At 34.5% G+C, this 11,944-nt stretch overlaps 1 protein-coding gene across 1 annotated transcript; it reads left to right on the top strand.

Annotated features, from left to right (window-relative positions):
* The first annotated feature begins 4,168 nt into the window (after positions 1 to 4,168).
* Positions 4,169 to 10,108, top strand: LOC132161716 (phosphatidylinositol 4-phosphate 5-kinase 5-like). Its single transcript, XM_059571892.1, has 8 exons — positions 4,169 to 5,361; positions 6,332 to 6,499; positions 6,891 to 7,056; positions 7,145 to 7,261; positions 7,420 to 7,613; positions 8,105 to 8,235; positions 8,325 to 8,397; positions 9,806 to 10,108. The coding sequence occupies exons 1-8, from the start codon at positions 4,169 to 4,171 to the stop codon at positions 10,092 to 10,094; spliced, it is 2,331 nt and encodes a 776-aa protein (XP_059427875.1). The 3' UTR covers positions 10,095 to 10,108.
* The last annotated feature ends 1,836 nt before the right edge of the window (positions 10,109 to 11,944 follow it).

Raw genomic sequence — 11,944 nt, 5'->3', positions numbered from 1 at the left:
TTAATAACTAGTTGATAAGATGCATCGTTTGACATGGTGCACCGGTATGTGCTATATAATGGCCATGGGCTAATGTTAAGTGCCAAAATATTCATATTTTAGCCCTTAAACTTATATGTGTTAATTCCTTAAGTGTTGTTAATTTATGCTATTTTAGATCTTTTATGTGTTTTCCATGTTTTTGTAGGCTTTTGGAAGAGAATTGAGTAAATCCAAAAGATTTGGGCTCAAAGAGAGAATTTGGAAAAAGTTGGAGTTTCTGACGATCGTACCTATGATCGATCGCAGGAGACCTGTGATCGATCGCACCTACAATCGAGCGCACACGGGTTGCGATCGATCGGAATTGTGTGCTAGAGAACAAAAAGCTGCAGCCAGAATGCCCTTTCCTTCCATATTAGGGTTTTTCAAGTCTCACTGGAAATAGGACTAAACCCTACGAATTTTCTAGGTTTACTAGTGTAACAAGGACTTCTAAAGCCTATAAATAGACCTCTAAACCCTGAGAATAATCATCCTTGAATAGACACAACTTTGGGGAGAGGAATTGAAGGCTACTTCTAGGAGCGGTTTTCAGTTCTTTCTTTCCCTCTTCTTTTGTCTTTCATTTTAATTATGTATAACTAACTCTTAAGGAGAGCTAGATTGAAGCCCTAATTATATTTATTTAATATTTCAATATTAGCGCCTTTGTGATAATCATATTGTGTTACTTAACTTGATTAATTCCTGCTTTCTTGAATTCCTCATATGTATGTGATTGGCCATTATATGCATGTAGTATGGACTAGTTAATTAAATTAATTTGGATGATCGAGTCCTGGGCTTAATAAGAGTAACAAAAGAAATCGACACCGGGTTCTTGGGTTAATCAACATAGGGAACCGGGTAGACACCCATACCCTAAGCCTCATGTGTTTGTCAATTTCCACAAATTTATGTTTTCTTAAAGAACAACTTAGTAGACACCCATGCTAAATCCTTTAAGAAAGAAAAGAATTAGAGTAGACATCCATTCCTAATTCGTTGCTTAGGAAAATCAATAGCTTAAGGAGTAGACACCCATACCCTTAGGTTGGCAAGCATTAAGTATTCATAATATGATTGGATCATTGGCATATTGTTATATTATTTGAGCATGATTAGTGGTGGATATCACAGCCCTACCTTTACCATATCTTTATCTTTATTTCTTTTCCTTAATATCAATATCAATCTCGTGACAATTTTGGTATTTTAATTACTTCTAAAACAAAATCAACAATCTCCGTGGGATCGATCTCGTACTTGCTGCACTATACTATCGTTTGACCTTGTGCACTTGTGAATAAAACGTACTAAATATAATCTATTAATTTACGTAGTATTTGGCACAACAGCTAATTATATAAACTTGATTCTATGGTCAAACGTGTGTATGGATGTGATATAAGAGCCTTAGATCCAATAGTTAATTTGTGACTGGCATAGCCTTAATTGGTGAATCACTGCAGGACGTATATCATTAGTAGCATGGGCCACTCGAGATCGGATTCGGTCGGGTTAATAGTGTTATGGACTGTAGCGTACAATAGTTGCGGCACCAGCAATGTATTACACGTCCCTCGGAATAGTGCCAACCCTATTGAAAATGGGTAATATCTCGGGTAGACCATATATGATAGTTACGACCTATAAAACATTAGTTTTCTGCATTAAGCTACTTAGGCGACTGCCGCTAGAAATACACATTTTTCTCTCTACAAAACAATATTTTACAGTGTATTAACAGAGACCACCTATTTCAAATCCTTGACAAACTGCATGTTTATTTCTATAACAATTGGCTCTTGTCGTACCCAATTGTGAGGTTTACTTACTAAGTCGTTAGACTTACGCGGTTATTACATTTTGTAGGAAACCTATTTCTAGAAACAGAAGAGTGGCAAAGTTGACACTATGGACTTTGCCTACAATTAAGATCTTCACATTGTTACCATGTTTGATCAAGTTATTATTTATACTAGTTGCTCTGTGTCTATGTTTTGAGGTTAATATATACCTCTTTTATGGTTATTAGATTTCTCAGATTTGTTTCACCTTCCTATGCATTAACTTCGATGATGCTTAGAGGGGCGGTTCCTTATTTAGCTACAAGTTAGCTAAACTGGGGTAATTGCCAGTAATCCTACCAAGCTAGTTAGGCCAAATTTGAGGGCGTTACAGATTGTAAGTGTATGGTATGCGTATGATATCCAAGGCACCGTTATTGTATTACAAGTCCCTCAGGACAACGCAAACCCTACCAAGATGAGGTTAAAGGCTTGGATAAACCATATGGAGAATAGCTATGATTAATAAAATATACTTATATATACATATTCTCCTGCATTAAAATATCAGTGATTGTTATTAGAATTATACATAATCACTTCTTTAATTACAACCATATTTTTATGGTATAATAACGAAGACAATACACATTATGTTTGTGAAAATTCATGTTTACTATTCCATGTTATAAACTGTCGTTTAAAGACTCATTGCATGACCAACTGGTAATATTACTTCCTAAGTTGTGGACTTATAGAGTTATTTTTCTTCCACCTACCGAATACTTAGGTATATTACGGTTTAATAGGTTGCCCGAGTATAGAATGAGAAATTTCTCAAGGATGACGACGTCAAGCGAATAACTCGTATTATCAGGTCTGGATAGTTATTCATTAATGTCTCTAGAATATTGTTGGAAGCTCTGGGTCTGTAATTGATAATACATAATGTTATTAATGAATAGTTGCTATTGTAGTAATCAAATCATGTATTTTCGGTTTCCGCATATTTTTATCCTGATTTGTTTAATGGACCATACACTAGTTAGTTACTAGTAATTAGTCTATGAGTGTTGCCATTAACTCTTCCAAGATTGATTGAATTAATTAATGCACCAAGATTAGTCAAGATAAAATATATAATTAAGCAGCAAATTCATTGAAAATTAGGTTGTAATATGCCCATCTAACTGCCTAGTATATGCATAGATATATATCAATGCTTCTCTTACACAAGAGCTGAATGTTCAATATCTTTTAATATATATGTAACCAAACAATTTGACCAAATAAAACGTGCTTAATCTCTTTGCTTGCAAATGATCCCAACAAACATGTATCTTATTTAAATTGTCAGCAAGGGCAAAACAATTATGTCCATTTTCTTACTAGCATCTATCTTTTGTCTTTATAATATATTGGTCAGTTATATATAGAAACATTAACTAGGAATATTGTTAACTCATTTCTCAAAAAGTCTAAGGTTTTAACTCATTTTTTAGTTGAGTTAAATAATTATAAGGGTGCATTTGGGGAGACAACATGGTCTAAGACAGAGAATATACAAAGAGTAATTTGTTAAAAATAAAATAAAATAAAAATCTTTTTGGTCTATTTTTTTAATCTAAATTTAGCAATCAATTAGTAAAGCTACCCTATTTTTGTAAGAGAAGCATAAGAACAATAAATATGAGCTTGCTTTTCGCACTTCTCTCCAAATGTCATGGTTTGTAGAGGTTGTAGGAGATGAAACAGTCTCTATCTCTCTCTGAATCACAAAACAGAAAGAACATAGGAGAAAAAAGTGCATTCTCTAACTGATTAGGTAATGAATGCTTCCATCGTGGTTTTCTCAGTCAAATGTCAACCTAAGAAAATTAAAGTTCAATCCAACATACCTAGTGTCTTGCAAGCCTTCTTGCCCACTTCGCTAGTGACATGTGTCCAAATGTATACGTTTCATTGTATGAATACTATCCACATTTGTTGTGAGAATAGCATAACCCCAAATAATTGGAAAAATTGGAGACCAAAAATTTACACCGTGATGACCGTTTGTTATGGTTCAGAAAGAAAAGGCACTCTTTGGTTCAACCGCTCTTTTTGCTTCATTCACATAAACAAAAACAAAAACAAAACATCCGTGGTCTTTCCCTCTAGATGTATTGCTCACCAATTCCATTTTGATTTCATTTCATCATCTGGGCCTTCATGATTTCTCTCAAACAAGTATTTTCCAGTCTCATTTTGCTTTTCCATAGAATAAACCCTTTGTAAAAATAAATATGGAACTGTAAATAATATATATGTAGAGATAAATACATATTTCAAAATAAAAGGAGGAAAAGCGTTGCAGAATGAGCAAAGAAACAGGTGTTTTGAAGGCATGGGAAGCCACGGTCCGCAGGACACAAGCTGCGAAAAAGAGAGCCAATAGCCTTTTTGGCACGATGTCGGTGGCTCATGCAGATGATGATGAAGACGACAACAAAAATGACGAAAATGACAACAATGGAAGCAACAAACTATACCATGCAGAGAGGGTTCTTCCCAATGGTGACTACTACACCGGCCAATGGTCCGACAACTTTCCCCACGGACAAGGGAAGTACCTTTGGACCGATGGTTGCATGTATGTAGGAGAGTGGTTCAGAGGAAAAACAATGGGAAAAGGTAGGTTTAGTTGGCCTTCCGGTGCTACATATGAAGGAGAGTTCAAGAGTGGCTATATGGACGGCACCGGCACGTATACAGGTTCGAATGGGGATACTTATAAAGGGCAATGGATCATGAATTTGAAGCATGGACATGGCGTGAAAAATTATGCTAGCGGAGATTGGTATGAAGGAGAATGGCGGCGAGGGTTGCAGGAAGGTCAAGGGAGGTATCAATGGAAGAATGAGAGTTATTACTTTGGAGAATGGAAGAATGGAGAGATATGTGGAAAGGGTACATTTGTTTGGACTAATGGGAATAGATATGATGGGTTTTGGGAAGATGGGTTGCCTAAAGGCAACGGAACATTCAAATGGCCTGATGGGAGTTTTTATGTTGGGAATTGGAGCAAAGATCCAAGTGAGCAAAATGGGACTTATTATCCATCAGGCTCATCCCCAGAAGCAAATCTTGAATGGGATCCTCACGATGTGTATAATGTTGATTTAGGCGACTGCAAGATTTGTCCTGGAGAGAAGGTTTCGATTTTGCCATCACAAAAGAAGCTGGCATTGTGGAGGTCATCCAAGTCTGGGGATAGCCTAAAGCCTAGGAGAATGTCAGCAGATGGGAGGGTGAGCGTGGGAGTGGAGAGGCCATTGGACAGATTGCATATGTGGGATGGTGATGCTGATGGTGATGAATCTAGTGATATTGGTAGTAGGATTCCAATGGTGGGGAATTTGGAAGATGATTTATTGGGTCTACATATGAATGATGCAAATCCAAAGGGGTTGCCAATGAAAGTGTCAAGGAGAGCAAAGAAACAAGGAGAGACTATATGCAAAGGGCACAAGAATTATGAGCTCATGCTCAATTTGCAGTTGGGAATTAGGTATTCCTCATCCTATTAGGCTTTTGTAACCTTTTTATTTGATATGTTTTGTTTCAACCATTTAATTTATGTCATTGATATATATATATATATGATTGGCTTTGTTTATATGGTCATTAAAATTTTGAATCCATTCTATTTAATATTGATGTATGATAAATTTTGGAACCCCACTCTATTAAGTCAAATGCAACTATTTCAATTAACTTTTATTTTTCAATTCTAGAATTATGGATGGGAGTTAAGATTCAATGCATTTTTCTATTTCTTGTGCTAAGTGTTCTCAGCTTTCAGTGCATAGACAATGATTAGAAGTGGCTTCATTGCTCTAATAGTTGTCACCCAATAATGCTCCAACTATTAAATTGATACTACTTTTGTTGGTCCATACTTCCCCCATTGGTCTATTCTTATGAACTATATAATTGGTCCAATTTCTTGTTTCAACGTCATTGGTCCCGATATGCTTACCTAGTAAAGTTCCAATCAATTGTCTTCTACCTCCAATTCTATTTAATAAGTTAACTGTTAAGATTTTGGAATAAAATTTTATGTTTAACTATCTTCATAGGAGTTTTCTTAAGCATTGGTTGGCACTAATAATGCAAGACATATGACATTTTCAATTATGCAATCTTTGGTCTTTTTGTCAATCATAGAAAGTTCTTCAAAATGAAAGTTTCGTCAACTCATTTCGAATTACTTCATGATACAATAATTTGTGCATATTTCTTTTGTTATTGAAACTTGATTGTACTATTCTTCATATCTTACTCATCAAAAGTGACTTAAAAGACATAAAACAATGAACTTACCACATAGTGTGCAAAATTGAAGGAACATATCTTTCTTTTCCTTGTTCTACTTGAGTTTTACAGGTAAAAAGCTTAAAATTTTCCCTTTCCCGAATTGAACAGTTCGTTTAGACATATGACGGCTTAGTGTATCCATATATGGATTGATTGGACAGGCATTCTGTTGGAAGACCTGCTCCAGCTGCTTCCCTTGATTTGAAGCCTTCAGCCTTTGACCCCAAGGAAAAAGTATGGACTAGATTTCCTTCAGAAGGATCCAAGTACACCCCACCACATCAATCTAGTGAATTCAGATGGAAGGATTACTGCCCATTGGTCTTCAGGTGTAGCCTTGAAATATAATATCTTGTTTTTTTGTTTAATTTATGTTGCATTTGTGAGGTAAATACTTAAATATTGACGTTACAACTTACAATAGAGCCTTCCAACTTAAAAAATGGGTTATCGGGTAAGAGTGCTACATATCTAAATGTGAAAGTAGTATTTATAACATGATTGAATTGAGGGGACTGCCTTGAAAGAGGGGAAAAGACCATACATTATTTGATAGGATGACTTAGATCAAATGGTTTAGATCATATCAATTTTCAATAGTATAAAGTGTTCTTTTCCCTAAAATAAAAAATAAAAGAATCCATCATATAAGCTAACACAATAAACCAAATGGTTTAGTATCATTTTGTTATCCTAATTGTTTTTCTTTCTTTTCTCTAGGACTTTAAGGAAGTTGTTCAATGTGGACCCAGCTGATTACATGATTTCAATATGTGGGAATGATGCTCTTCGAGAACTCTCCTCTCCTGGTAAAAGTGGTAGCTTCTTTTACTTGACCAATGATGACCGATACATGATAAAGACTATTAAAAAGGCGGAAGTAAAAGTGAGTATTAATACATAATTTTGCCCACAATTTTTCCTTTTGAAATATTGTTCTTTAATTTTAATTCAATTGTTTATTCATTATGCAGGTGCTTTTAAGGATGCTTTCTGCCTATTATAATCATGTTCGAGCCTTTGAAAACACACTAGTAACCAAATTTTATGGTCTGCATTGTGTTAAGTTAACTGGGCCTATCCAGAAGAAGGTAGATGTACTAGTAGTGTCATACAAACCAACATGCACAAAAAATGTGTGGAATAAGTGACCCGGCCATCAATTGTTCTTCTTTTCTTTTCTCAATGTTAAGGAACATGTCCTCTATCACTAATTATATGCACATATACAATGTGGTTGATGATATAGGTACGCTTTATCATAATGGGGAATCTCTTTTGCACTGAATATACCATCCATAGACGCTTTGACTTGAAGGGATCTTCTCTTGGCCGCACAACTGATAAGCCTAAGACAGAGATTGATGAAACTACCATCCTTAAAGACCTTGATCTGAACTTTATATTCCGATTGCAGAAGTCATGGTTTCAAGAGTTTTGCAGGTGAACATAGTTAATTTAAGACCTTACTTTCTCTAAAATGTTTTATCTAAGGAAAAACTTTACTTACACCCTTAAACTATCAATGTTTTTATAATCATAATCTCGAACTCAATTTTTGCAACATCGGTATCCCAAGAATTTTTTCTTTTTTAATTTCACCCCCCTTTTTTGTTAAAATGCCCCGGTATAGAAAAAAATAGTCAAAATTCTTAGGGGTCTCATGACCCATGGCCATGTGGGTAAATTATTTTCTTTTAAAAAAAAATGGGGGGCATTTTGAGCATTTTAACAAACAAAAAAAAAATGCTGAAATTAAATGAGAATTTCTTGAGATATCAACATTGTAAAAACTAAAAGTTTGAGTTATGATTACAAAATCGCTGATGCTTTGTAAGGGTCTAAGTGAAGTTTCCTTTTATTTACCTACAAATTGTTGTTGCAAGAATCCTATTTTTGTTTTCAGCCTTCCTAAATGTACATCTGTTTTACAGGCAAATTGATAGGGACTGTGAGTTTCTTGAACAGGAGAGAATTATGGACTATAGCCTTTTGGTGGGTCTTCACTTCAGAGAAATATCAACTGCTGGGGACCTCATTCCTTCGGGAGCTCGAACTCCTATTGGTGATCATTTTTTTGTCTTTCATAAGATCTCACTTTGACTATGTTCTTAATCTCATACTTACAAAAATGGATCATTTTCTTTCTTCTAGGTGACTCTGACAGTGAAGGAGCTCCTTGTCTTTCAAGAGCAGACATGGATCAGCTTCTTTTAGACCCATCCAGGTGAAATGTCTATATTTATTTTCAATATATAAGAAATTAACCATGACTTCGTCAATTCATTCCATTTAATTAAAATATTTTACATATTGAGTCTCACCTACTAAAAGTGGGACTGGCAATCTGGGTTGGCAGATTGGGTTCGTGTTGACTTGCTTGACCCATCAACTCATTTAGCGTCAACCCGGACACAGCCCATTAAACCCTTCAACCCTGATCAACCCATTTGACCCATTTCAACCCAAACACAAACTTTTTGACCCGTTTCAACATGTATTTATTATATTAACACACACACACGCACACACACACACACACACATATATATATATATATAATTTTATAAACAGGTCAAGTGAATCGACCCGTTCATGCCAAAACTTTACCCTCTAATCTCGTGTCGGGTTCGTAGGCTATGTCAAAAATTATTAGCCCTAAATTAAATGGAGTTTGAGCCTACAAGTATATATATATATATATAAACAGGTCAAGTGAATCAACCCGTTCATGCCAAAACTTTACCCTCTAATCTCGTGTCGGGTTCGTAGGCTATGTCAAAAATTGTTAGCCCTAAATTAAATGGAGTTTGAGCCTACAAGTAAGGGAGAGTGTTAAAGTATTGATTAATTATTAAATTCATATCTTCCTATTAACTTAAAATTTTAAGATAGGTGATGATTTAACAGTAACAGAAGTACAAAATAAGAACAAATTTTCTTGGTAAGGGAAACGCCTCATGAAGAATGAGAATCATAAAAAGATCACTAATCATCTGGGAGGGTGAAATGGCCTTGGTGCTCCTCCAAAGTAATAGTTTTTATAAAAATCAGTGGTTAAGTACTTATGTTAAACTAAGAGAAACTACTCAGCCTTGATTACTCAAATTAAATGAACATTAATTGAGGTTAAGTTTTAGTTGTTCAATGCGTGTAGTATTTTTCTCATGTACCAAAAAATGGTGTCATTGTATTAGTAGTGAAAATAGATCAAAAACGTTTAAAATTAAGGGTAATTAACAATTACCACAAGTCTTCCAAGGATATGATTTCCTATATAGCAAGAATGATGGTATGTTTGTAACTAATAGACTTCACAACAACAATAAATCAAAATATAATCCATGTTAAATCACTACTTATCTTAAAAGCTTAAGCCAAGAAGAAATGTTTAAATAAATGAGGCCCAACACTTGGCATATTTAACTGAAATGGGAGGTGGGTGAATTGTGGAGTCAGATAGTTCGAACTCATGACTTATGTTCTAATACGATGTTAAATCATCACTTATCCCGAAAACTTAAACCAATAGAAAAAAATGTTATTTTTAATAATTTAATTCATATTTTAACAATACAAATTAGAGAAATATACATATTATGTTTTGATATAATTACACATATTGATTATTGCAGGTGGGCTAGCATTAAACTAGGGTTGAACATGCCAGCTCGAGTGGAAAAGATGGTGAGAAGAAATGACTATGAATTTCAGCTCATAGGAGAACCGACCGGGGAGTACTATGATGTCATTATGTTTTTTGGAATAATTGACATTCTTCAAGACTACGACATCAGCAAAAAGCTTGAGCACGCATACAAGTCCATCCAATATGATCCCACCTCTATTTCAGCTGTTGATCCAAGACAATATTCTAGGCGATTCCGAGACTTCATATTCAATATTTTTGCAGAAGATATTTGAGAGAGATCTGAAGTTGTTATCATACATCAAGAAATCTGTGTTTGACAGCACTGCCTACAGCAGCGGCCTGTCCCGGCAATAAACTTTCACCATTTGGAGGGGCTATATGTGGTTTTAAGTGCTAAGCTCCACATAGTTTTGATTGGATCTTATGTTCATTCTATCAGTTTTTTTTTTTTTTTTTCCTTCGCTTTTATACGTACATCTATAGATATATAGTATGTTTTAGCAAATTATAGATTAATGGTATGAACAACAGCAGCAAAAATATATCCAATTGTAAAACTGCATAAGAATGCATTGTTTTGATCAATTCTTTTGTATCAAGAGATAAAAAGATGTGTGGGAATAAAGAGATTTGTTTTCAATTGAATTGGATAGGGGGAAGCTGAATTTATTGATTATTTCTTCTAATAATGGTCTCTCTCTCTAGCTATATGTTGTAAAATCTTTGAGGTATATTAGGACACATGGATGAGACTACTTTTGTTAAATTTCATTGTTCATTACTTCCCACCATTTCGTAAAAAATATATATTCAATAGAAATAAATAGAGGAGCAAACATATGTTGTGTGTTTTACCTTGAAGTTGAGGTGATGGTGTATTGTTATTCCAATTTTCTTTCTTTTATGGGAAAAATACATTAATTTCACCCCCTTGAAATATCCACACATTTGTGTTTTGGAGTCCAATGTTTAAAAATCGACGAAAGACCCTTACAAATGTATCTGACAATATGGACAGAAACTAAGTCCACCAAATCCGTCAATTTGGACAGAAACTAAGTCACGTGTGTGGCACGTAATATTTTTTAATCAATACTTTTGAAAATGCCATCAGGGGGTAAAGTGTAAACATAAAAATTAAAAATTAATTTTTTTTTTTTAAAAAAAGGGTAACTTCACTTACCCCCTGAAATGTTACGCCTTTTGCAAACACCCTTTCCCAAAGTTTAAAAAGTCTTATGTTGGTGTATCGTTCTTTTGATTTTTTCTAGTCACCCCACTTCCGTTAGGCTAAGCATTGGGCTTTAGCCTTAGCCCACTCCCACATGCTTAGCACTTAGGCCTCGGGTTTTATCCTAAAGCTCAATGCTCCTTTGACTTGACTTTGGCCCTTATAATTAAATCTATTGAGCCCAAAGTTTATTTGCAAACCTATAAGAATTAAAACCATGAGCCCAAAGCTCCTTTTAATTCTTTAGCCTGCATGAATTAAATTATGAGCTCAATGCTCTATTTAATTCCCTAAGTCCAATTTCTTCAATTCAACCACTTAGATTAATAAATCTCTTTGGCCCATGTTTTCTTAAAATAAAACATTCTAGGTAAATAAATATATAACTGAAGCCTAATATAAATGCTTAGTCAATATTAGCTCAAAGCAGGACCTAAAGAAAAAGTACTATTAGCTTCAATAGGCATGTGACCATGTCACACAGCTCTATTTAATCACAATTAATTTCTCTAAATAATTATAATTGCACTCTAATAAGTATTTTTTTATTTAATTAATTAATCTTCATGACATACTTATTTATTGCATGTTACCCTGCCATGAAATCATTCCGTAGTCGAACCAAAGTTTATGTACTATCACTTTGTTCACTACCTTTTTTTTTTCTTGAGTCACTGATTTAAATCATGATTATCCTTATGTACCTTGTGAGAAAGCATCTTACCTTGTACATGTATAAGTTTTTAGTATACCTACAGAAAACACTCAAACCCAAACTTAAGGATAATCTTTCTCATTAAATCTAAAACAAGGAAAAAATTTCATATCTGTTTGTTCTCTGACAAAGGATTTGGATTCCTTCTTGAAGCCAGTGTTTCCAAAATGCTATAT

This window comes from Corylus avellana, chromosome ca9 (assembly GCF_901000735.1).
Source record: "Corylus avellana chromosome ca9, CavTom2PMs-1.0".
Lineage (NCBI taxonomy): Eukaryota > Viridiplantae > Streptophyta > Magnoliopsida > Fagales > Betulaceae > Corylus > Corylus avellana.
This window is presented reverse-complemented; position numbering and strand designations above follow the sequence as displayed.

Bases quoted from the DNA above. Each gene is read 5' to 3' on its own strand.
- LOC132161716 (XM_059571892.1), top strand. From the start codon at position 4,169: ATGAGCAAAGAAACAGGTGTTTTGAAGGCATGGGAAGCCACGGTCCGC. The intron at 7,614-8,104 runs GTGAACATAGTT...TCTGTTTTACAG, and splicing joins TGGTTTCAAGAGTTTTGCAG to GCAAATTGATAGGGACTGTG. The intron at 8,236-8,324 runs GTGATCATTTTT...TCTTTCTTCTAG, and splicing joins GGGAGCTCGAACTCCTATTG to GTGACTCTGACAGTGAAGGA.